At 42.4% G+C, this 27,101-nt stretch overlaps 1 protein-coding gene across 5 annotated transcripts in view; it reads right to left on the minus strand.

Annotated features, from left to right (window-relative positions):
- Positions 1-27,101, minus strand: part of znf385c (zinc finger protein 385C) — a 108,285-nt gene that overhangs the window by 16,202 nt on the left and 64,982 nt on the right. For all 5 annotated transcript variants that reach the window (XM_079365495.1, XM_079365494.1, XM_079365493.1 and 2 more), the window contains 2 exons: positions 6,452-6,594; positions 1,740-1,850 (listed from right to left, as the gene is read on the minus strand). In XM_079365495.1, the coding sequence (XP_079221621.1) occupies positions 1,740-1,850; positions 6,452-6,594 (254 nt within the window). The remainder of the gene's footprint in view (positions 1-1,739; positions 1,851-6,451; positions 6,595-27,101) is intronic.

The following is a 27,101-nucleotide window of genomic DNA, read 5'->3' on the forward strand; positions in this document are numbered from 1 at the left end:
TTCTCCAGCAGCTCAATAATTTAGATATGCACAAAGACTGGAAGCAGGGAAACAGGTAAACTGGATCTGGGCATAACTTGCCTGACTTGCTCCCAAAGTTAATAAAACCAGCCTACCAGAAGCTCTAAATCCCACCAATTGTACCATTAAATACAGTATACTGTATATATATACTTACTATATATCTGCATAAAAACCTAAGAGGTTTAAGTGTTGGACTATATCTTGGCCATGTACTGGGCTCTTCAATGGTTGCTTTGCTCACATAAGGTGAAATGACAAATACATTGCTATACCCTTCGATTGAGCCAGCTTCTCTATTTTAAATCCTTGCCGAGCTTACAAGACATTCTAGTGGTCCTGCTTTTCTCAACTAACTTTTGAGAGGAAGTGAACAAGTCCTTTCAAAATGTCCCCAGTGCGCACACGTGTGGTCAGGACTGCTCTACAGCACCTGTAAACGCCTGCTAACAATGAAGTTGCAATGACATGCCCCTAATACAGCCCTGCAGAAAGGTGAGAAGTTGAACCACTTGAGGTCAGCAAAAACAAGACTTCTGGCATATTTTAAGTTGCTCTCTAAGGTAATTTTGTGCAAAGTGAGCAGCAGATTAAGCCTGCATATTTCCCCTTTGAGCATTACGTAAAAAGGATGACTAGCTTTAATATCTGAGCAAACTCTGTGGAGGGTGCATTGAAGTGTTAGGAAAGTATTCATGCTCTCAGAGAGACAGATAAAGCTACCGTCAGACCTGACACTCCTCCTTAAGTCGCTGTGCAGAGGCAGGGAATGGGATTTGCTCTAGTGTGTGAAGAGCACGTCTGAGCCTCCTCTCCCCCCTCAGCTCCCTGTCTCCTGTGCTCACTCTGTCTTTGAAGATGGAGTCCAAAAAAACTGTGTGGGTATGTGTGTGTATGTATTTTACATTGCCCAGACAAGAGAAGTCTTAAGGCTTTCTGAACTATTATCTGTTTGATTATGTGAATATGCATGAAATGTCAGGATGTTTTCTTGTGCTTCTGCATGTGCGTGTGTATGTCTTTGCATATTTGCAAGTACATTTGCGTCTGTATGCGTTTGTGTGTGTGTGTATGTGTGTGTGTGTGTGTGTGTGTGCGCGCGCGCATGCGTGCGTGCTGTAGCAGTGGCAGGGACAGGAGGAATGGAACAAGAAGCTGAGAATGCTGCTTCCTGCTGTGGCTGCTGATTGTTTCTGCTCTTTGCTGATAAACGGCTGCTCTCCCTGCTGTCTAATCCCTCCACCACCACCACAACAACAACAACAACAACAACAACAACACACAGACACACACACACACACACACATACACACACTACAGATCTCACACTGACGAAACAGAACAAACTTTTCTGTAGACATAACCAGAAACAAAAAAAAAAAGTACTAACTTTATACATAATGGTAATTACATTCATGAAAAGAATCCACATGTTGTTCTTTATTTTTGTATGTGAAGGCATTAGCCAAAACAATTCTCATGGTAAACTCATACAGTATTAAAGAACACAATGTGTCAGCTGTGATAAGAGTGGTGGTAATTTATATTTGAAAAAAAACAACATAACAGAGGATAGCAGGGGCAATAAGCTTAGATATGTTGCACCCCGAGGCAATTCTCTCAGAAGTATGAATAGCTTTATCATGATATGTCTTTCTCTCTTTGATTATTCAACAAACTCTCCCTCTCTCTTATGAAGCCCCGACACTATTTCTTACCGTCGAGTTAAAACGCAGATGGCATATGTTGCAGGAGATGATCTGTTTCTTCTTGAGGGGTTGAGGGACACCAAACGTGTGGTTGATCACTGCCTTCTGGACCGGGTCCATCTGAGAGACACAACGTGAAGACAACATTTAGATTTGATTTTGAAGGAGAAGTTTCGGTGCTTTTAAACAGCTTTCCCCAGCAGTAAGAGGAAGTGGTACCTCACAGGACCAAGTGTTATCCTTAACTGTGGTTTTATTCTTTAAGATATAATTCATATTTCAGAAGAAACAAGAAAATAAGCATCCTTTGACTGAAAGAAGGTGAAAATTTCCTTTTTATGGATGAAAGTTTGTCAACTAAAATGCCGGCAATTAATCCTGGCTTCATTAAAGTCAGCTGTTTAGTTTTCTGTTTACACTGTTTTGAAGTCATGCTGATTTAAGATTGTGAACGTTTTTAGTCCTGAAAAAATAAAAAATCCTACTTATCATATTTGCTAGACTAGCAATGTCTAGATTAAACCAAAAGAAAATAAAGATGATTACATTGTTTTTTGTTTTCTGTAATTAAGTGCTTCTTTTTCACAGCTTGCAATTGAAGCAAAAAAAACAACCTCCTACAAAATTATGGAGAAATATAAATGTAGGATTCCAATAGCCTTTACATGAATCCATGCAAATGATTAATATGGTCTTTATATGCTGATTTATTTGAATGCAACAGTGACATTTCTGTCCCTGTCATCAGTGCTCACTGTGGTTCTTGCATAAATATCAGGCACACGTGCTGCACTTAAGAATGAAAACATCCCTGAGGAACCAAACATGGAAACCATACAGAAACACAGCGCTGTACAAACTGTCAGATGATCTGACATAGTCTCCCGTCATTCATGGTAACTTGAAGGCTCAGCAGTTTTGCCATCACTCCACAAAGACATGGCCTTGCTTTAAACACTTAAGTTGTTTCATGATACAACAGAGGATATAATATGCTCGTGCCCTTGACATAACCAACCTTATTCTATCTCAGAAAATATTTGTCTGTGCTAATTTCGAAGTGCAGCTTCTGATTGAACATTAGACGCACCTGTTCACAGGTTGTTTGGTAATAATGTTTCCTCATGCCACGCAGTTTCACGTTCATTTGCTTTTGAATCATTCATTGACAAGGTCAAGGTTTCACATGTATCTGTTGCTCCACTTATTTAAATAATGAAACCTCCTCTCAGGACAGTCTTTTGTGTGCAGGACAACTATCAAGCAGAATTCGCTTTATCTTTACATCCCAATGTTACAAGCAATAACAGCCGCTTGTATGCTGCAGTTACAAAAAAAAAACCACAGCTATTTTTTTTCAAGGCTGTTATCATAGAGGATTGGAGAGCTTCATTTTTGTTGACGTATTTATTTTGCACTTCTTTTTTTTTATACGTCCGAGGCTATGACAGAATTCAGAAGAAGGAAAAGATTATTTATATGACTGAGGCAACCAAACCTCAAATCACAGCTCCGTGAAACGTTTGACTTTATTTGGCAGATAAATCATTTGTGAATATATTTTGATTTCAGAAACATGCCCCTCTGTTACAGATCATAATGAAGTTGTATCTCACGTTCACTCTAATGCTCTGCAAGCTGTAAGTAATCATTAGGGCCTTCCCACTCTCACAGAACTGACGATATTAATGAATGACTTCCCCTCATTTCTCATCACCACCAAAAACTTTTTAATTTAACATCCAGACCTGAAAGTGAGTCAAAATTCTGTCAGGCTCTATATACTGTATTGAGCGAGGTAGAGCATGATGCACATAAAAAATGAAAAAGTCATGACGTTTCAAGGATTTTTTTTTCATCCCACCATCACACTGTATCACAAAGTTAGTCTGAAACCTATAACTGAAGCATGGTAGCACCTGATTGTATGACATGTTTATGTCTTGTGAAATGAGTGGGTTAAAACAAACCGTACGTTTTTCTCCACACATGCTTTTTAAGGAAGATGACATTTGTTTCGAAAAACTGCTCTTTTGCCTTGTTTTTTTAAGCCTCACAGCTACACATATTTTCATGCAGTTAAGCGTTTATTGTAATCTCAGAAAATGTGGCTGTCTAATCCATTATGAGACATTGCGGCCCACAGGGAAGTGTTTCAGTGGGTTGTCTTGGGCCAACTAATTCAGTTTTAACTGTCTGTGAAAAGACTACAGAGGGTCCCAGAACGGCATGCTATAAACAATAGAGTGAAAGACGAGGATTCATTAGATGGTCTGCCAGCTATGATGATAGCTGATTTTACAGCTACACCCTGAGGCACGGGATCACATTGCAATCACCTTGGACCTCTCCCCAGGCTGGCACAGGGCCTCACCCGGACCATTCTTCTGCTGGCATGGTAAGGGACTCTGGATGGCCACGTAGAACCTGTTCACGCTGACTTAAACTGCTAAATGGAATCAAAGTGATGGCCCAGAGATCAAACATAATCTGTGTAGGAGTAGAAGCAAGAATAGCACACTTTCTTGCTTACATCAAGTTCCTTTTATACCAGACAAAGAGGTTTCCTCTCTGTAAGAGTGGAGACCATTTACTACGTATTTCTTAAGGCCAGGTGTGAGAGGATATACAAACACACCTGACAGTGAAACCTCCACACTGGAGGTATATCTCTCCCTCAGGGCTACTTTTGTCTTTTTGCTGCTTTATTTTGCCCTCTACTACATAACTCAAAGCCACCTTTGGGACCAACTGACTTTTGTCTTCACCAGCTGAAGCCTGACCATGAAACCAAGCCCTCCCCTCACTCCTGCCCACCTCTGCAGGGCAGGCTGCACACAGCTATTTGTTTTAAGAACTGAAGAATGTGTCCATTGTATGTCCGCAGTCATCCCGAAAAGGCTGCTATAAATGCGCCTTTTGTCCAAGCCCTCCGTCCTCCCCCATCGAGCTGGTGCAGACAGAAGTTATCCTGCACCAGGCGGCTGTGTCCGTGATGGGGTTTCAAGGTAGATAGAGAGAAAGAGACACACAGGTATGAAGAGAGGATGAGGAGGGGGGGAGAGGATGTAAGAAGGGACACCAGGGGAACCGGAGGATATTTAGTTTTGGAGACAGGTGCATTCATCTTCCCCCTTCCTGCACACGTCTGGGACAACATGTGCCTTATCAGGGCTGAGAAAACCTGGGGCTCCGTGTTGAATGGACGTTGTGATTTATGCTGCAGCTGCGCTGTCAGAGTGAATGTTATGGAGGCTAATCACCTCCTTCTGGGACTGAAGCAACACTGATTTGATGTTATTTTTATGGTTATCATCATTACTGCATTCTGTTTATGGTAGATTCCACTTCCTAATGCAAGTTTTATTCTATTGATCAATGGCTGACTGAATATCACTGCAACTCTGTAAATATTCCTGTACAAGCCTACTGCATTTAATAATCATCTATTTAAACACATAAAAATCTGTGGTTTCAACTTTAAAAAACAACAACAACTCATATAATGTTTGAGCAGAACTGCTATCCAAAGACATTGGCTTGAGAATAGAAACGGCAATTTCCCCACTGAAACATAAGCAAAACGCTGACCATAGACCTGCCCTGCTGCCTCCACCTCTAATATAAATACATGAGGGTGTCAGAGGAATGGCTGTTTCCATGCTGCCTTTACCACTAGGCTACTTCATCCTCCATAGGTGGGTATATGAGACACCACAACCCAAAGCAGTGGGTGGCAGAACCAATGAATAAACTGCCCTTTTCACATTGCAGATTGAAGACCCCCCACTCACTCAGGTATACATATCATACTGAAAACGTTTATGTCTCATCCACCCCCTCACACACGTCCTCCAGTGTACGAACAAGTCAACTAGACGTCTGTGTGGCCTAACTCCCCCTCCCTCTCTCTCGCTCATCCTACTTTTATTCCCTTGGTTTCAAAAGGTGTAAAGTGCATGTTGGAGAGAAAGCTCTGACTTATGTTTCATTTACACACCACAGAACTGGAGATGGTTTCACAATGTGCACGCACTCTCACACATCCTCCCATGGACACAGAGTGAAAAACTAGGATCAAAGAAATCCAAAGGGCTTGCACTCATACGCGCACAAAATGACAATGAGTGTAGTGCTGGTAAGTAAAGGATTAAAGATACACGCTTTTAATTCCTGGCACTGAGGCCAGCTAAGCATTGAAAGGGAAGGGGCTTGAAAACCTGACAGTTCGGTGTTGATGTTTAAGACAAGTTAATCAGGGTGCCATCTGCAAAGACACTGATACTGATGTGAGCTCAGCAAATCCGAGGGGTGAAGCATTGCTTGATTTAAGATTAGCAGCCCAAACGTAAGGTAAGGCCTCTGCACTGGGAGGCGGGTAGAATTTATTGAACGATAATGGCTAACACTGAGACGTTTAACAGCTATTAAGCTAGCATTGAGAATGTTTAAGGTGTTTTATTCTTCATACCTTGTGACGTATCTGCATCACTTGGATCAAAGAATCATTTCACAAAAATCCTGCCGTTTCCAATAGAATGGAAGACAAAGTATAAGGCTAAATGACATTTTTGTTCTAAAGCTGAAAATAAAGACCACAATAACTTTCTGCTGGGAAATGAGTCATTTCTAAGGGATGTCATAAATTTCACACTATTTACAGGCTATCTTTAGTTCTGCAAGAAAAATGTATTTTGGGTGAAATTGCTTGTCGCACTCACCGTGTTAAAGTTAGGGAAAAGGCTGAGCGGAGAGGAGCCATTGAGTCTGAAGGGCAGGAGGTGTTTGAGGTCGAGCTGAGGCTGTAGAGGCCGTCCTGGGACTGGAAGGGAAGCCAGGAGGGGGCTGCCCTGGGCAGACGTACCTGAGCAACACAAAGAGACAGATGTTACAAGTGAAGAAAAACAGCTTGAAGCGTTTACATGGGGAACCATTGTCCCAGTGTGACTGGAGAATCACTGCATGGTTTCCAAAAGGGTCAGATGCTGCACTCAGAGGCCTGACTGATTTATTTGATACCAGGGGGCATTGCTTTAACTCCATCTACCAAACACAACATTGTACTGCACAAATGTTGGTCCAACAATGGGCTTGTGAGTGGGCATATGCCTGTATCTGGAACCATATAATATGTCGAGATCAGCGTGTGTCTCTGTTGCATGCACACAAAGGAGGTTTTTATGGGTTTGGGGGGGGATGGGAAGTTCTGATGGAGACTTAATACTCTAATTACCTCAGTTGCTCCGAATGATCCCCCAAGGACATACACCTGCCCTTGTGTATATACACACACGCACACACATACAGAGAAACACATCATTTAATTACTGATTTATTGGCTGAGGAAAGGTGCCAGTGCGAGGGGAAGATGGAAGATATCGGATTTCAAATGGACCAGGGATGAAGAGATTTCTAATTTTCCGCCTGGCTGCATTTCAGTGGACCGGTGTGCTCACCGGTGCGCAGGCACTTATCCAAGCACCAGGATCAATCATCGGTGTCAGCTGCAGGTCACCATTGCCACCTCAAAGTACGCCTATCATGGAAGAATTCTTGCTACATGCTCATACTCTGTAAGATGATTGTATTTCTGTGTGAAAGCACGCACCAAAGACTACAGAATGAACGTAACAACTGATCCTGACGTACAGTAATACCACAATATTTCCTCTCAAAGGAGGGGATGAGTTACATGAAAGGCAAAGACACATAGAAGAAAAAGATATTCATATATCGGTCAATGCTAATGTTAAAGCATTAGCAATTTCCAATACAATGATTTGAGTGCAACGACAAAAGATTGTAGGCCTTTTCACCAAATCACACTCGGTTTGTTGTAATGTGAAAAAAACAAACTGGTACTGTTGCTCATGAGGTTTTGGTTGAATCCTAATCAGAACTCTTTCTTGCATGAAAACCAAGCCAAATATTCACATTCTCTATCTTAATAATTTACCTCTTTACAGAGAGGACACACTTTGTCTTCCTTCAGACAAACTAAAAGTTCAGCGTGGACTAGATGGAAAAAGAGATTTTCAGCTATTTTCTCTTGTAATGTCTGTCTATGTCTGTGTGTGTCTGTGTGTGTGTGTGTGTGTGTGTGTGTGTGTGTGTGTGTGTGTGTGTGTGTGTGTGTGTGTGTGTGTGTGTGTGTGTGTGTGTGTGTGTGTGTGTGTGTGTGTGTGTGTGTGTGTGTGTGTGTGTGTGTGTGTGTGTGTGTGTGTGTGTGTGTGTGTGTGTGTGTGTGTGTGTGTGTGTGTGTGTGTGTGTGTGTGTGTGTGTGTGTGTGTGTGTGTGTGTGTGTGTGTGTGTGTGTGTGTGTGTGTGTGTGTGTGTGTGTGTGTGTGTGTGTGTGTGTGTGTGTGTGCGTGTGTGCGTGTGCTTGGAAGCTTTAAGCATATGCTTCTTTTTGCTGGGCTTGGCTCTGCCTTTGCCATGTGTGTGCTCTCTGCTGTCTGTCTGACCCCCAAAGAGATGCAGCATAGGAAGGACGTACAGACGTGGGTAGCAGCCGGCAGGGGATCACTCATACACACAACACAACACACAATAACAGAGAAAAAGGAGGAGAAGCTGAGTCTTCTCTTGGCAGGGCTATCAGAGGAGGACAGTTATCAGCTGATCGTGCTTCCCCACCTCTCTGCGGCTCCCTCGGCAGCTTATTAAATCAGGGGCTGGCTGTTCGCCTCTTTGGATGATAACGCTGCCATGGACGCACAGCCCGAATCAGCACATGTACAAAAGAGAGCAAAGGAGTGTGTGTGAGTGTGTGTGTGTGTGTGTGTGTGTGCGTGTGTGTGTGTGTGTGTGTGTGTGTTTGGCTGAAATGTAAGTATTAGACAAGTATCAGAGGAAAACACACATTCTACAAACAGAACTGCCTACGTGTGTCTGAAAACAAATAGCTCCCAGGGAGAGTGAGAAGTCAATAAATAACACTCATAAGATACACACACACATATACGCGCACACGCAGACAAAATTGAATATATTGTTTGTACTACTACAAATGCTGTGTGATTCCAGCAGGAGGACACTTTAAATCAAAGCAACATACATTTTGAGACTTCAAGCACCGTTCTTTGTATTTGTTGGTGTTTGTGCTGGATTGTGTGTGTGTGCGTGTGTGTGTGTGAGCGGGAATTTTTGTGAGTGTGCGTGTGTCAGGCTGCCTCATTTCAGCCTGCAGCCTCTGATAACCTCCTTCTTTCACACTGCGTCATATTCCACTCATTTAACGTTGCATGCGTTTGTATGTCTGCACGTCTATACCTGATTTGTGTACACATGTGTGCACTCGTGTACACATGTTCAGGCCTGAGTCTGTATTGAGGCTCACATTTATTTTTATTTACACGTCACTTGTGGTCTGAGGTCCAGACAACCAGTGGCAGATGAGTGGAGGCCTGAAAACAAATGTCAAGCCTCTTCCTCACTCTACCAGATGACTTTGCTTACGGATGTGATGGTCTCTGCCATTCCCTCCCTGGGCTGGCCTCCACCAACCATCACAACAACGCATTCCTCCCTCTCATGACTCACTAGGCTTGGTTACACAACAACCACAGTCACATCGCATCTACTCCAATGTGTGTATGTTTGTGTGCTTCTACTGAGCCATACAATTCAAACATCCATTTTTCAATTATTTTCTTCTCGCTCATCTGAGAAAATAATGGATTCAAATATGTGCAGGCAAACACACTGAGCCTCTCCTCCTCATTCTTCTTCTGCTATCACAGAATTAACTGTTCAACCCTTTAGTCCTTTTGCTGTTATTCTCTTGTCATCACTCCAGTGCTCCCTAAGGTTTTTGACAAATTGCCTTTTCTCACATCTAAATACCTCCGCTCCACCCCCGCGCTCTGCATCTCCCTGCAAACTACTGCTGAGCGGCACAGGAAGGAGAAAAAGGAGAGAGAGAAACTGCCTTTCTATTTGTGTCCCAGTGTAATTATGTGGGATGGATGCTGGCACAGTGAGGTCTTTGGAATTGGGTGTATGGATCTCCACCTTCTTTTTCCCCTCTGTCTGTTGCTGTCTGGCCTCTCGATGGCAGCCCATAATTTTGTCCCAGATGAACCTGCTTAAAAAGGGAATCTCTTCCCTAGAAAAGCAAAAGCTGAATTTCTTTGAACAAAAACTAAAAAAACCCTAAAAAAAACTTGTTTTAATGCTCAAGACACAAATTCGAGTAGAAGAAGTAGTAAGGGGACGTAAGCATGGATCAACAAAATCAACTTATTGTTGTATTGTTGATTACTGAAAAAAACAAAACTTTGAACATTTCTCTGATTTAAACAAGTTAAAGGCTGTTTGTTTCAGGTTTGCAATTACAACATTGCGTGATTTTAATCTCGACCATAATTGTTCCCATTTCCTAACCAAGTGTTTATTGCTTTAAATATGGTGATGATGCATTTGAAAACACATTCTTTCAAATCCAACTTCTTTGCCAAAACCTGGCTAAATCTGAACCATAACATTGACTCCGCCCTCTCGTGACTTGGAAAGATTTTTTAAAATAGCACAAAAGAATATTATAGCGTCCTCTCCTCAGAAAACATTTTCATCAGCCGCTGTGGTAAGACAATATATACATACGTTATTTAATTCATATTATCTTGAATACAACTTCAGAGCGCTGTGGGCCTTTTCAGGTGTTATTAGCAATGAAAAACCTTCACGGTCCAAAACAACTAAAGGACACTGTACTGCTGCTATATACTGTATATGCACACTGTGAACCCTGAGGACACTCATGATTACTGTTCATATGAAAAGACAAAATGGTGCTTGTTGAGGTAAAAGAACAAACAGAAGTACGTTTCCATCAGCAGAGAAAGAATTACTTTTATTATGCAGTTTCCCATAGAGCCTGTCAGAAAGAAAAACATGATGAAATCCTTTTTGTGGGATCATTTTGAAAGAATACACAAGAGATGGAATTGCCTCTGTTTTTAGTGTTGTGTGTTTTTGTTTTTTTCCTTTTGCGTTTGTTGATGTGTGTAAAGTTTAAGGGCATTATGCACCATGTCTCTGCTGCTCAGCCATGGCTGCCTACTGGGTAACACTCAGAATGGCACTTAGACCTTCGCCAACGGGCCTCCGATCTGATTATCCAGCTGTGATAATGAATATCTTTACATCTCAGCTTGAATGTGTGGAACAGGAATTTGCAAGGGAAACAGCTGACCGGTGAAGTGATGAACATTAAGTGCCAGCAGAATTACTCTGCACCATGTGGACTGTTCTTTTTTCAGCTGCCAAGAACACATTACAGCCTCTTTCTTTGATGATGTTCAGCACGGTCCTCATATGTAAGGACCACAGTCGGGCTCTGGCAAGCAAATTCAGTCGTAACATGATGCTTATTGTGAATCTGACACACTGTTGCCACACTGTTTCACCATTCCCCAGCCACCCATACAAAGTCCAAGCCAAGGCTGATGGGACTCGATCTGAGGGTGCAGGCAGAGTTCGAGTGCTATAAGTCTTCACTTAAAAATAGAACCAGATTCAGAATAAGGAAACCAAAAGCCCAATCGAGGTATGAAATAACCTGAGACATTCTATGCATACAAATGGCTTTCCAACACGCGCCATGCCTGGAAATCGTAAATTGTCCTCACGGTGTATTAGAGTCTCACGGCCAGTCGAGGGCATGAAAAGACATTGTAGTCTGAATGAACTCCACCAAGAGAGGGACAAAGAGGGAGAGAAAGAGAAATGAAGAAAAGTGACTCTTAACAGCCAATTAGCTTCCGCCCCTGATCAAGAGGTGGTGTGAGGGCCACCACGGGAACCATTAGAGTGTGGATGCGGAGAACATTAACCACAATCAGTTTTAATTAGAGACTGATGCTTCGACGTCCTCAGTCATTCCTTCCACAGTGTCTTTTCTCCACTCCCCCTTCAAATATGAAATTCTGCAAACCTGAATTTAAGATTGGATGTTATCGGACTGATTGGGTGAAACATTGCAGAGGAAGAAGAACTTCAATTAGCCCTCAATTAAGCCAATTTCATTAATTCAGTTACATTAGATCAGCAAGGAACCTGTCCAGCTGATTTCATCATGATGCGTTCAGGTTTATGAGACCATGAAATGGTTAATTAATTGCGCAACATAAGTACATTTTTATTTTAAACAGATCCTTTTACATAGTAACATGCCTGCAAGTCCATTTCAGCACAGACGTGTAAACTATTCATGAGCCATGTGATTTAAAATACCTCTTAAAAACCCTCATTTTATCATCTCCTCTGCCTGTCTCTCATTACTTCACTTTTCCTGTAAGCTTTTTGGGTCACTCGGCATGCCACGTTGGCTCCACTGCAACAAAAGAATTAGTGTGGAGGGTGACGCCTGCGTGTGCACATTTGTATTTCAATGTGTGCAGCAGGCAGATACACTGTGTTTTGTCAATATGTCCTGGGAATATGTGATTAGAACACAGCTCCATCTTTCCCCTGTTTGATATCCGAATAGTCTATTTGTCATCTCCAGTTTGTGTCCATGTAGCTGAAGAAGACTTAGCAGCGATCAAATATTGTATTATCGACTACAAGGCCGTTGTTAATAGGGTTACGGAGAGTTCTTGATTAAGAGTGTATTTAATCTTAACACTTCCTTTCCTATTTTAAGCCAATCTGCTCTTTAAATCTCTCACATGTAGTTCTGCCCTCCTTTTTGCTTCTTCTCCCTGGTTAGCAGGAGGTAGCAGGCTGCTCCATGTGGCCTGATTATATGCAAGGCTAAGCACAGTTTGACCCACCACTGAAAATAGACTCTCAGGAAGGGAAGATGACTTCATAACTTTTTTTTTTCTCACATGCATTTTTTTGTTGTTGTCGGAATTATACAAAGTCAGACACTGAATCTGTCAACATTAAAACCTAATCTGTACTCCGACGGGCTTCTGCTCGGCAACTGGCGTGAAAGAAATTGACATCATTCAGGTTGTATATGGGCTTCATTAATTACACACATCTAAATGAGAAGACGTATTGAAGTGAGGTAAGTGTGCTGAAGATTTATAAGCAGTTTTAGTCCTCAGGCAGCTCATCAAAGTGTGGATGAAGATAGTCTATTTTACGGCCGATAAATAACGTTTGACCTGACATTGAAGTTCAACTAAGATCGATAAACAGCCTTCGGCTCAGAGGAAGATATCAACCTCTCTGTGTGTTACTGGCATTGAAAAACAACAAGGTTAGGGATCAAATTGAATTATTAAAAGAATGGTACAACAAGAGAAGAAGTCAGTGTGACAATGCTTTTCTGACATGAAAATAAAAGAAACGCTTTTTCAAGATTCTTGTTTTCTTCCCGAATGTTTGACCTCAAACTACAACAAAGATTTGAACAACATGTTTAGATGACAGTGTTTGGCTCGGTAGAAGACTCATGACAGTCTGACGGTGGTAACAGGACCTTGTGGAGACGCTCCTTCTCCTGGCGAGAGTCTATAATGAGTTCTGTCAGGCGAGCAGTGAGCAGCACGTTGCAACAGAACCCAACCTGAGCAGAGGAGAGGCCCATCTGTCAAGCAGAGACGATAAGCCTGGAGCCATCCAGAAACAAATTGCTCTGCTTTCCCACTGTGAAGCCCTACGAGGCAGCGTGGGCCACGGGCAAACAACAGAGACACCACTGAGTCCTGGTGCAAAACAGGAAAACAGAGGTGAAGAAGGGAAATATCAAACACTTCTATCTATGCTGATGGAGTCGATGGTCAGCTATTACTCTGCAGCTGTATAAGAACTTCAACAACATGATACAAAGCAAAGAAAATAAAGCAGAAAAAGTATACATAAACGTTGTAGTTTATTTGTTTTCAAGCCTGAGGGGGAATGGCTTCAATAAGTCACCCAAACATTTCTTTTTCTCATCTCCTCCCTTCGCTTTGGAGAGATAATGACAGCTATTGGACTTCTCCCTCAAGGTAAAAACAAAATTAACTTCTTTAACTCAGACGCTGACAAAAAAAAAAGGGAAATGATCAAAGCTTGAACAGGAAAAACCTGTTTAAAAATCTGTCTCCAATTTCAATATCATCACTGGAATAGAAAGCAAAAAGCGCTAATTCAAAGCCTTGCCAACACATATGTAAAAAAGCCTGTTGGAGGAATTCTGCGGGATTGACAGGAACCCAGATGAGGTTCATTTCCTCAGCAAATTGAGTAATTTGTGGAAGTGGCATTAAGTGCGACATGGTTTTATACATGAATAAATATCAGGCTGGTCAACCAAGCGTCACTCAGACATCCCGCCAAATGTGACATCTCATTAGAAAAATGATAAGATATGCAGGCCGAGTCAGGCTGGCTGGAGCCTCAAAGCCTCACAGAGGAGAGCAAAAACCGAAGACAGAGGATGCTTTCTAATTTTAACTCCTCAACTGATGAGATGAGGGGAGTGGGAGATGAAAACACTCCCACAGATGCTGAGAGGAAGACATAAAGGTGGTTATGAGGCGGTGATGGATGTGAAATGAAAGTGAAGTTGTAGCTGTGTAGTGGAACTATTCTGTCCTCTCACTGAGCGGAGAAAAGCTTGAAACAATTAATAGCATTTACTCAGCTGCAACTATTCTCTGAGCTGCTTCTGTATCGCAGGAAAGAACATTACCTTTATTCATATAAACAACACTTGCAAAATACTCGCAGAGAGAATGGTACTGTACATCACTTGTGTGTTATTACAGTCACTGTTACGCAGAAGAGCGCCAAGTGAGATGGTTGTAGTCACAGCGATCGGGTAAATTATCTTCCACAGCAGATTTTTTTTTCTCTCAACTGCTGATGATCTGCTTCCATTCCACCTGAGTTTACTTTTCACCAGATGTCTCATTTTCTCTCTTTGTTTTAGCCTATTCTTATTACACACATAATTTCAATCCTGCTTTCAGGCATGAGTCTATGGCCAATTAAAACTTCTTAATGGAAATGTGTTCCAGCTATAAAAAGGCAAAGCTTTCCTGTTCTTCTTAAGTCTTAGCTGTAGGGCCATTTTTTTCCTGCACTTTTCAACACATAGCAGGGAACTGGGAGACAGCTCTTCCATTATTTGAGCAACACAAATGCAGTAACAAGAGAACTACAGCACTGTTGTAATAAAAGTCCCCAAGCTGTGAAGGTTGGCGTAGTTGTAATGCATAAATTACTTTTGGTAAAATACACTTCCAGATTAAAAAGAACGGTCACACTACAAAGATCATTGTAATCAGCAATATATGCACACAAAGTCCTGGATATTAGCAATATATTTATATATATTTATTTAACCCTGAAAGCTCCATGCTAAGGTTGAAAGGTCGGCAGAAGGCCGTGCCATTGGTAAAAATCAATTACCCTTTGTTCTTTTTTGAAATGCCCTCACACTCAATCAGCAGAGGCTTTGGAAAATGAATGAGCTAATTTTGTCCGACCTGGGCTGTAATTGTTTCAAATCAGCCTCATGCCACAGCGTTGCTGCTAGAATAATTGCCCACAAGCGTGAAGATTAATCTACAGAAGCACATCTGTGGGACTTCATTTATGGGTCGCAGTGCCATGCCTTGTGGATCCATTAGACTCATTTGGTTTCCAATCCCTGTTCAGCATATGCAGCTAAAACGGTGGAATAATGGAGAATAAATGAGTCAGGAACAAACTGCTCAATATTTGTACACAGGTACATGCTCCCTGTTCCCAGCACGTACACACTAAACACATGCAGCGATAGACCCCTGTAAATGAAAAAGAGGTGTGTGCTTTCTGGTCTTTTATCATTTCCACCTGAACACCTGCTGACAGACAACAAGCTCCGAAAAAGTAAAACATTTTAGCCACATTTTAGCCATTGTTTGCTAAATCCGGGGAGCCAATCAGCGTTGGCAAAAAAAAAAATCTATTTCATTTTGAGACATTTTAGGCAGAAAGAGTGAACAAACCGCTGGACAAGCTCTTCTTAAAAAAAAAGAAAAAAGCTGCATGATGCAAACTTGTGTTCATGAAGAGTTGCTCTACACTTTGTCATATTATTCTCTCTCTTCCCAGAGTGCTGGCATGCAGATGTTTCCTCTCATCCGTCATGTGTGATTGAGAGCAGAATAAAGGGATGATTCCTTATTTAAGTTGTATATCACAACACTTTTTTAAAACTAGAAACACAGCTGCCTCCGTCCTTGTGCTTCCAAACCCTCTCCGACACGACACACCAGAGCCAATGATGTGGTTTAAAAAAACAATCAACGGGCCCACCCTTGGTGCTGTTGAACACCGTCGACTCCAGCTTTATGGCCCTCCTGCTCTGCCTGGGTGCATGGAGGAGACACAGGGCTGAGCTGATAAGGATTCTTATCAGAGGCTATGCAGGTGTTTGGACAAGTAAAACTGTAACAGGATTCCAAAGTTACTCCTGGCCTACACCTGAAGCCAGGAAAAAATGGATGGGTGGAGGAGGGGGTGGTGTGCGTTGGTGGCCGGAGTGTTATAATTGTGAATCCCCTCAGAGTGCCGCAGTACAGCACTTCTTAGACACCTGCTGGTGTGGCGATAAGGAGCGAAAAAAGCAATCACTCTACCTTCCCCGCAGCAACAACCATCATCTTACCGAGTCTAAAGCTGCTACTTGGGTATTTCTCTCAAATATAACCAGCTTTCTGTTGTAGGTCAGGTTCCTCTGTACTCTGTTACTTCAGGGAGGAGAGGAGCACAAATAAAGCCAAAAGAAATGCTCATTTGTTTGCAGTTAGCCAAATTATGATTGCAAGAGGTTCTACTGTATCTGCGCACTCCTTCTTGCAAAGCAGTGTGTGTGGCAGAAGTTTCCTGCACGAGCACAGGCTGCTCTTTCAAAACTAACTTTATCACCCACAGAGGTCAAGGACAAGCAGCCTGGCTCCGAGTGGCTCCTCAGACTCTCCGGAGAGTGGTTCTCATTAGTGTGATTCCAGCCGAGGATTAGAACGTGATTCCTTGGGATAAATCCTTGCTCGTCACTAAGAGAACATCAGCTGTTGCAGTCAACCAGTACCGACTCCTGAATTATTCATTTCCTGTTTACAGCAGGCGACAGGTGCGTGACCTCTGATAAGTGCCAGGGGCGTCATGAAGAAGTGGTGACAAGGGAAGGAGGGTGGGTGGTGGAGTGTGGAGTGCCTTCGAGGGACAGCACTAGAGATGAGGAGGAGGGAATTTAGAGGAAACTTCCAATTTGTTAAGCGTTAAGTTAGGTTTGGGTCTGATTTTGCTTCTTGCTTAATTTTAAATCTGTAGCAGGTAATGCTACTTGTAAACAAAGTGATATCTGCATTGCATATTTTTAAAGGAAGAGGGAGTACGCTGTAGGAATTGGGAATGCTGCAGGGGAGAAAAAGTAAGTTATGTTGAAATAAATGTTAGCCTAAGAGTTAGAGAGACGGGGGAGGGGAGTTCTGCCAGGCTTTCTTCTGCCAAGCTTGAGCTGCCCATCAGCTGAGTGGCATTTACTGTAACCTTTCCCCTGGCTTTTAATAACCGTCACAGAAACAGCAGAAACACGGATCACTGCGATTCACTGGGGAGCACAAGGAATTGCAAACGGATCTCCTACCGCGCCCTGCAATACAGAGCCCATAAAACCCTTTGCAAGCTTGGTTTCAGCTCTGACAAAAACGTTCATACACTCAACAAAAATATAAACGCAACACTTTTGTTTTTGCTCCCATTTGTCATGAGATGGACTCAAAGATCTAAAATTCATTCCAGATACACAATATTACCATTTCTCTCAAACATTGTTCATAAATCTGTCTAAATGTGTGATAGTGAGCACTTTTGCTTTGCTGAGACAATCCATCCCACCTCACAGGTGTGCCACATCAAGATGCTCATCAGACACCATGATTAGTGCATAGGTGTACCTTAGACTGTCCACAATAAAAGGCCACTCTGAAATGTGCAGTTTTGTCTCACAGCAAAATGCCACAGATGGCGCAAGCATTGAGGGAGCGTGCAATTGGCATGCTGACAGCAGGAATGTCAACCAGATCTGTTGCTCGGGCATTGAATGTTCATTTCTCCACCATAAGCCGTCTCCAAAGGCGTTTCAGAGAATATGGCAGTACATCCAACCGGCCTCACAACCGCAGACCACGTGTAACCACACCAGCCCAGGACCTCCACATCCAGCAGGTTCACCTCCAAGATCGTCTGAGACCAGCTACTCAGACAGCTGCTGAAACAATTGGTTTGCATAACCAAAGAATTTCTGCACAAACTGTCAGAAACCGTCTCAGGGAAGCTCAACTGCATGCTCGTCGTCCTCATCGGGGTCTTAACCTGACTCCAGATCGTCGCCGTAACAGACTTGAGTGGGCAAATGCTCACATTCGATGGCGTCTGGCACGTTGGAGAGGTGTTCTCTTCACGGATGAATCTCGGTTTACATTGTTCAGGGCAGATGGCAGACAGCGTGTGTGGCGTCGTGTGGGTGAGCGCTTTGCTGATGTCAATGTTGTGGATCGAGTGGCCCATGGTGGTGGTGGGGTTATGGTATGGGCAGGCATCTGTTATGGACGAAGAACACAGGTGCATTTTATTGATGGCATTTTGAATGCACAGAGATACCGTGATGAGATCCTGAGGCCCATTGTTGTGCCATACATCCATGAACATCACCTCATGTTTCAGCAAGATAATGCACGGCCCCATGTTGCAAGGATCTGTACACAATTCTTGGAAGCTGAAAATGTCCCAGTTCTTGCATGGCCAGCATACTCACCGGACATGTCACCCATTGAGCATGTTTGGGATGTGCTTGACCGGCGTATACGACAGCGCGTACCAGTTCCCACTAATGTCCAGCAACTTCGCACAGCCATTGAAGAGGAGTGGACCAACATTCCACAGGCCACAATTGACAATCTGATAAACTCTATGCGAAGAAGATGTGTTGCACTGCATGAGGCAAATGGTGGTCACACCAGATACTGACTGGTTCTGAGTCCCCAGACCCTCAATAAAGCAAAAACTGCACATTTCAGGGTGGCCTTTTATTGTGGACAGTCTAAGGTACACCTATGCACTAATCATGGTGTCTGATGAGCATCTTGATGTGGCACACCTGTGAGGTGGGATGGATTGTCTCAGCAAAGCAAAAGTGCTCACTATCACACATTTAGACAGATTTATGAACAATGTTTGAGAGAAATGGTAATATTGTGTATCTGGAATGAATTTTAGATCTTTGAGTCCATCTCATGACAAATGGGAGCAAAAACAAAAGTGTTGCGTTTATATTTTTGTTGAGTATATATCGGTATAAGAGCTTAAATGGGATGTAAAGGAAAAGGGGTCTTACAGGGATTAGGAAGGGAGGGGAGCACTGCTGTAACCACAAGGAACAAGAGGAGATAAGACTGATAGGGAAGCTAGAGGGTGGAGATGGGCGGATGTTGTCAAACACCATAGAAACACCAAACTGAATCATAGGAATTCAATTGGGTCCACTCAGCCTGAGCAATAGCCTCAGACACCTGATAGCTCAAGATAAGCCTCACAGCTGTTTAAATGCACACATATTGATGAATGTACACACATAAAGATGCATGCAAAAGTAAAGAGGCACACACTCTGGGCAGAGTGATGCATGGGTTTCACCTTCAGGCAACTGCAGAAAAAGACAGACATCTCTCCCCTTCGGCCAATTTCTGCTTCAGACAAAATAACAAACAGCTGAATGATGTAGTGAGCTGTCCCCTCTGGTTGCAGAGTGGGAATGGAACCACAGCTCTGAGACAGCAGCAACAAATGGCCTGTTTCTGTAACCGCCCTCTCTTTCTCTCTTTTGTTCTTTCAGCGGTGCATCCACAGAGACCTTGGCAGATCTCAAAGACAGATTAATCTCGATTGAAAGTTGCTGAAGTGTCCTCAAGCGCCAAAGCGTTACTACTTATCACAGGAGAGCACGCTGGGGACAAGCCAATGAAAAGACAGAAAATAAGCTCTTGGGTCATTTGGGATGGACAAACACCTAGTGAGCGGGCGGTAATGTAAGTACATACTCAAACTAGATTAAGTCCTCATCATCTGAAATGTTGATTTAACCATCTGCAGGTAGTAAGCCATGGACTGCTGCTGTCTGAGCTGCACGAATCTGCAATTTCTGCTGCTCAAACCAGGCACACATTTCATGTTTTTATTTCTGCAGAAACAAACTCCTTCACTCCCAAGACAGCAGGGACAGATTTATTTTTTAAATTCAACCACCTTAAACACTAAACACTATTATTATGAAAAGCATAACCAAAGAAAATAACCAAAATCCTTGTTGCTTTTTTGGTTTATTTGGCTGTTTTAATATGCTATTTTTGGAATAAGACAGTGCTACAAACATAGGTGATACAATCAAATCATTTTCGTTCAAAGTCCCTATAAACATAACTTCTGAAGTATTTCTCGATCACATTTTATGTCTGCAAAATAAATTAGCAGCTCTGAAAGACAAAAGCAGCATCATTAGAGATTAATTCCTAAAACTAATCCGCTTCCTCGGGACTCGGTGAGTTTGCCGTCTTAAATCCGGATTTTTGTAAAATAAGTTCATAACATCAATGTTTTTAACTAATTCCTACTCACTCCAAATAAATGCCGGTAATAAGGCAAACATGCACATGCACGCACAGATGCAGAGACACTATACTAAATGCATCTCCTGTGAGTAACCGTCATTACAGTCCTAACCAAAATCTTTATCTTATAACAGCAAATAATGCTGTTAAATAAATTCATTCTTCTTTGACATGTTTGCATGTGACATTAAGACATATTTTCTGTGTTCACATTTTTGAGAATGAACTCTTTGCTCATTTTTTATTTCAAGCATTTGTGCCTTATGTTTGTAAAATAACTTAACATTTCATTTTTTACTTTGATATCATTTTCCAGAAATTAAAATATGACCTTTATATCTGAGCTAAAGTCTCTACCATCTATCTTTATTGGTTCATGTTAAAGCAAATGTTTTCAATCAAATCCCTTGATTATCACCAATATGGTTTTCATCAGAAATGAAAAGAGCAAACAATGTTTATATATTATTGGCTGTCCTTTCATCATCCCATAATAATGCAGCATTTCTTTGTTTTACCTTTACAGCCTTGTTGACCTTTGGCTTTAACCTTGCAGGCCTCAGTTAACCCATTGCAGTCTGTCTGCTCTGCTGTCCGCAGAGACAAAGAGGATTAACAGTTAATCTGGCTTTAGCACTCGGAGAGCTTGATCTCCACAACAACACCCCTTGAGTAGGACTAATCAAGATGTCATGAACATCAAACAGGGAGCAATTACCTCAAAAGAAATCCATTTTGTTGACAGACAAAGAAAAGAAAGAGCTGCTACAATTATTTGATTGGACTTGATTACGTTTCAGTGTTTTGTATAAAATTACAGAACAAAACACCTGAACAAGTGATTTGGACTGGATTAGAGCTGAAATATACAACGCTGTAGTTTGTTTGGAACATGTGACAATGCTTAGCCAAGTAGTGTTGTGGTGAAGTGAGGTTTGATTTGTTCCAGGATAATTGGATTTGTTTCTAGACAACCCTAAACAACAGCAATCAGTATTTTTTTTTTCAACCAATTGGCAGGTGGCACAGATCAACGAAAAGACAAAAATTCTGCAACCGAATGAGCCCCAAAAGGCTGCTCTAATTCCGACATGAGCCATAACAAAACAGCAGCGACGAAAAGCACAAAGGCGTCTGATGAGGTGACAAAAAGGAGTTTGATTGTAATGGGGAACAAACGCTGGATTTGATTGTGGTAACGAGGAAATGGTTTTAACAGGTGGAAGAGTAGCTGGGGAAGTGTATGATCCCATCTCATTAGTAAGCAAATGAATTCAATCACCTCTCGTCTGTAAGTGGCTTGATAAATCCATTCAAAGTCGGATCTGGCTACTGCCACAGCGAGCAGCTTTAATAGATGCAGAGCTGCTAACGCTAATGCATCATTCTCATTGACTCTCCGATCACCTTGAACACAATAGTCGGCCTCGAGCAAACAAACCCCGAGTCAATGAGTTGGGAGCTCTGCAGGGAGCATTCAGGAGTATTTTTCCTGCTATGGCTCCAATAGCTTCACAAGCAAATTCATATGTCCCCTGAGAGGACACACCGCAGAGTGCTCATGCTTGAGGAGGGGGGGGGGGCAGTGAAGGAAAATGACTATGTAAGAGGAGAAAGAGGCGTTAAAACAGTGGAGGGGGCACAATCCTTCAGCCTAAAAATATCACAGGAAGAGAGATTTTAAGATCAGAGACACGCCATGACTTCAACCTGCAAGCACATCGTGGTCTCGTCCAAGACACAGCATGCTATGATCCGACCTGCCTGAGCAAAGAATCCCGAATAGGATGGGTTTCAGGGAAAAATATGCGACAGAATAAAAATTGACTCTGAATCATAGCACACAAAAGTCGTCATCGATGCTGTGATTTTGTGGCATCAAAAACCAATCAATGGATTGTGCAGCCTGAGTCAAACACGGACATAATGCGTCCCACAACACTTTATAACAAATCCACTCTGCAGCTCTAATCAATTCGTCAGGCAGCCGAGTCTTGATCACGTAGATGCACATACACGCACAGAAGCGAATCACTGCGATGATTAGTTTGTCCCACTTAATCACTTCCTATTAGAGACACCTGCAAGGCTGCGACAGACTTGTGATTTTTGTGCAATCATAAAAATGTCACATTTGAATGACAAGCAGCATGAGAACTTGCAGATTTACATCTTGGAAAAACAGCTATTCTCTTTCTTAAAAAAAAAAACCCTATTCATATAAGTCTCACAAATATGTATATAAAAAAAAAAAAACCCCACTTACACAAGATTCAGTTTAATCTCTCACACAATTATGCATATGCTGTGCAGGCGTATAAATACACACCAGCACCCACACTGGAGCCTATCAGCGGTGGATAAAAGACATCCCTTATCAGTTTCCTCATAGAGGAGCCAGGAATGAAGGCATTTACTCAAATGAAAGAGGCAGCTTTTGGAGATAAGCCGAGAGAGATGGAGCTCGGCTAAGCTTTCAGATTGGACTGGGCCTTCAGAGGGAACAGAGGAGAGCGGGAGAGAAACAGAAGGAGAGGACGCATGGAAGGATGGATGGATGAAAGATAGGTTGATTGGTGATGAAGTGATAGGAGAGCTGTGCAGGCTGTGCTGTGCTTTGAGGCAGATGTTATACGGAGGAGGAGTTTGTGGCTTTTGTCTGGGATGGAAGTGCTTGTATAAAGCCTATTTGGAAAATGTGGGTGTGAAAGGTATTGTGTTGACCCTGCTACTTTGTCTGCGCGGGCGTGCACGTGCCCGTCTCTACCTTCTGTCTATCTGTGCGCTCATAGCTTGCCCTGTCTGCTCAGAAAGCTGGCACGTCTTTTACACCGCGCTGAGCTGTGAGCCGAGCTAGAATAACCCACTTCAAAGAGAGCCATTGTCACACACTAATGTGGCGAACGGCAGCCAGCGCCGCAGAAATCAGCACACGCTGAGACTGGATATCCCCACTGAGTCCCTCTGAGATGGGGGAGAGAGGGGAGTGTGGGAAGGGATGAAGAGCAGAGAGAGAGAGAGAGAGAGAGAGAGAGAGAGAGAGAGAGAGAGAGAGAGAGAGAGAGAGAGAGAGAGAGAGAGAGAGGTTTGTTCACAAACACCGCTGTGCCAACATTAATCATGTAGACTCTCATAAAATCATTAGAGCTCATCATTTCCAGACAGGCTCTCTCCTCTGACAAAAAGACACCAGAATGCCAATTTCTGTCAGAGATGCAAGCTAACACACACTCGCCAACATTACACAGACCTTTGTAGTGCAAAAGAACAAGACATCTAAACCAAACAGGAGGTGTCAGATGACAGGAGATGTATTAATGCTTACAGCCTGTACACATACTGTAATTCACGTTTCACTGATGTTGATCATGTCATTGATGATTCAGTAATGATGTTTATGTGTTCATTTTATCAAGTCGTTCATACATTTATTGCTGGTGTGTACTCACTGCTGCCTATTACACAATAAATACTGTTAATTGCATTTTAATGTGAGCACTTCAGTGTGTGTGTGTGTGTGTGTGTGTGTGTGTGTGTGTGAACACAAAATGCCTGCCAGAATTTATGCATTTGAGTTTGCGGCTCCTGCTTTGATTTATGTGCGTCATAAATCGCCAAAGTGGGCTTTTTAAGCACAAGCTCTGCCAGTTTGTGCATCTGTGTGTGTGTGTGTGTGTGTGTGTGTGTGTGTGTGTGTGTGTGTGTGTGTGTGTGTGTGTGTGTGTGTGTGTGTGTGTGTGTGTGTGTGCACGGAGAAAATGCTTACTATTTATATTGAGGATTGCATCTTGTGTTTGTGTGCACAGAAAATGCAAACCATATGTTTTGCTGATTGCATTTCATCAATTGATTTATGTACATTTCTTTGTTGTTGAGGCACAGCAATTTAGAGTGGAGTTCTGCGAGTGTCTTTGTGGGTCTGTACACTGTCTGCATTTATGTGATGCAATCGATATTTTCAATTAATATTTTTTCACAGAGCCTCAACCCTCTATTTTTTGACCAGTTCAGAGTTAGTATACATAATATTATTCAGTGTTTTTAAATTCACTCAAATAATGTTTTACATATCTGATAGGGATGGGTTTTTTTGTGTGTGTGAAACTTAAACAAAAGGTTTTTGTCTTTTTCATACAATATTTTTTAACCAGTCCAGAATCTTTTAACGTAATTCCTTTTTGTGTTTGTATACACATTGAGCGCAAGCTTGTGAGATTATCTTCTCGCCGCTGTAATTAATCGGGCGCACAGAAGCTTGTAAAACGCTGCAGAAAGGGTTTGTGGTACAGGCAGAGGTCAGAATCCCGACTGCTAACAAAGAGCTGGAGCAGAGACAGCCATTAGAGCTGGATCACCGCTTCTTCTGTTTACACTCGCCACGTTTACACACTAGCTGCACTCTATTATGTGCGTTGGACCCAGGAGGATTGCAGATCGGTGGAAGGGGCAGCAGGTTGTGGTGGCTGGAGTTGACTGTAAAATCGATGCCCTTTGTTACTCCCTCTCCTTGTGTTTGGATAGCTGGGGTGCTTTTATACACCGTCTGGTTTGACGTCTTAGAAATGCACTTGAAACCACGGGGGAGTTCAGATGGGAGATCTTTTGAGGTTCTATTCTCTTTATGTTTCAATTTTCTCTCTATTTGCACCTTTCTGAGTTTCGACGTCTTGCTTTTCTTTATGGCTCTTCTTGTCCTTCAGGGTGTCGCTCTTAAAGGCTTTTAACTCTTCTCTTGCCCATTTAAGTCAAGGTCAGAGTATCAAGTGGAGGACCAGTCAGCCACTTGAGTTGAAAGCTGTATCACAAACACACACAAACAAATACACATACATGTAGCACTAGGAGGTGATATTTTGCTGCTTCTATTCATGGCCTCCATCTTTAGCCTTAGCACTCGGAGAACGGGAGGCTAAGTGGTGAGGTCTCGGTGCCGAGTGTGGCGTGGGGCCATTTCTCATGTTGTCAGGGCTCCTGCTGGGCCTCACATATGCCTGCAGCCCACAGCATCCAGAAGCCATCAGTTCAGCAGGCAGGCCAATCAAACTCATGCTGTCACTTCAGTGGAATAGCTCAAACTGTCACTCACACACCGATATGTTCCCCGCGGGGAGCCTGAGGGCAGGATGGGGCAAAAACGACCCCAGCATTCAAAATGTGCAAAAGCAGACGCAAGACAATTCACAAACTGACTTATTAATAGCTTCCACCTTAAAGCGCATTAAGTCTGCATGTGTGCGCACACAATGATGAAGCTTTAATGAATATGTATCGTGTTGTAGAAACAAGTATGGAATAGGTGCTGTCAGTTCAATAGCATGGCACCTCTGCTATTTGTTGCCCTTTCTTAAAATGCATGCAAAAAAACCACCTCTGAACACACTTCACTTCATATTTCTTCCCCCTATATATATATATATATATGTCCATGATTACTTATTTTTTGTCATTCCCCTGATTTAAAAAAAAAAAAAAAAAAAAAACCCTCGTCAAAAAAAAAAAAAAAAATCAGTGAATCAAACAATGTTTGGTTTAGCTCAGCGTTTAAATTGTGCACCCAACAAGAAGAGGCCTCTTAGTCCTCTTATGGTCGCATTGTTTTTAATATCCTGTAATTATCTTGTCATTTTATATATCTGTTTATTTATTTAAAAAAAAATAACAATTCTAAATTCCTTTTACAGTTTGCTTACACTGTGGTTCAGAGAGAATCTTGTTTTCCGATTCTTCAGTGTCTGGCACCAAAAATTGACAATAAAGATGACTTTGACTTTGATTTGGACCTACTTTACCCAGAATTTATATCTGACAGTGAAGACTTTAAAAAGGGACAAATAAATGCTGCTGAATCAGCCATAATCCTTGCTAGTTCACAGAAACTTCTTTCATATCAATATCAGCTGCCTACAACTCTGACTGCCTGCTTTAAGAATGGAGAAAAATCTATGCAGCCAAACCGAGAGAAACACTGACTTGTCGAAATGGAGCCAACATCACCCACAATTTAATTTGAAAAGAATAGCTGCTCTAAAGACTGAAATAAGCACACAAGGTTTGACGCTTGCTCTATTACCAGCTCTTCATCAAAAGATGACTTCTGACAAGCGCCTGAACATCTGGAGGTTGGCTAACATGAAAAAAACACGAAACAAGATGAGAAAGAGTTACAGTCATACAGCAAAGAAATCACAGAAAGCTGAGCGCTTACACAGCATTTCGTTCCGTTACCTAAACGCAACGGCCTGCAACAATGAAACAGAGCCACACGCATCGAATACAGCATAAAGGTTTGGCAGAACCTAACACCAAGGTTAACATAAGCACAGCTGTATGGGAAGCGATACATTTGTAATAATATATATGACACACTCAGTGGTATTAGCAGCCATTGCTTACATTGTCACAGTTGTTTTAGGGACTAACAGAAAATAAAAAAGTCAGCTTGACTACAGATTTGTCATTTCAGCTGGGGTGTTTGTTGAGCTAATAGAGCAGTGAGTTATACGTCTCAGCTGTGTGTGTGTGTGTGTGTGTGTGTGCGTGCGTGCGTGTGTGTGTGTGCGTGTGTGTGTGTGCGTGCGTGTGTGAGAGAGAGAGGGAGAGAGAGAGAGAACAGGTAGAAAAGAGATGAGCAGGAGCTGGAGAGCTGCCACCTTCATCTCTGTGCTCCACGAGGGATAAACAAAGAGACAGCAGGTTCAGGGAAGTCCATTCATCATAATGTCTTGTAGCCTCTCACACTTTAATTTGTATATGCACACACACACACGCGCGC

This window comes from Symphodus melops, assembly GCF_947650265.1.
Source record: "Symphodus melops genome assembly, chromosome: 17".
NCBI lineage: Eukaryota > Metazoa > Chordata > Actinopteri > Labriformes > Labridae > Symphodus > Symphodus melops.